Source organism: Eimeria tenella, genomic scaffold (assembly GCF_000499545.2).
Source record: "Eimeria tenella Houghton genomic scaffold, Eth_scaff2430, whole genome shotgun sequence".
In the NCBI taxonomy this organism is placed as follows: domain Eukaryota; phylum Apicomplexa; class Conoidasida; order Eucoccidiorida; family Eimeriidae; genus Eimeria; species Eimeria tenella.
Window position 1 is genome coordinate 3,239 of NW_013542293.1, and position 228 is coordinate 3,466.

At 62.3% G+C, this 228-nt stretch overlaps 1 protein-coding gene across 1 annotated transcript in view; it reads left to right on the plus strand.

The window, feature by feature from the left end:
• Positions 1–228, plus strand: part of ETH_00039185 (uncharacterized protein) — a gene marked incomplete at both ends in the record, with an annotated part of 4,518 nt that overhangs the window by 2,539 nt on the left and 1,751 nt on the right. The window contains one exon of the mRNA XM_013374981.1: positions 77–187. Coding sequence (XP_013230435.1) covers positions 77–187 — 111 coding nt within the window. The remainder of the gene's footprint in view (positions 1–76; positions 188–228) is intronic.

Sequence of the window (228 nt, forward strand, 5' to 3'; positions counted from 1 at the left end):
GCACCTGCTGTACACGCGGCGGGCGCCTTTTGCTGCTGCTGACGAAGCAAAACTTCTCTGGGCTGTTGCTTACCAGGAAATAGATTGGGGCCTTTCCATTTACAAGCCTTTGCGCAGCAACGGGGTGGCCCAGGTGCTGCAGGGGGTCCTCGAGAAGGACCCCCGCCGGCGCTGGAGCAGCAGACAGGTCAGCAGCAGCAGCAGCAGCAGCAGCAGCAGCAGCAGCAG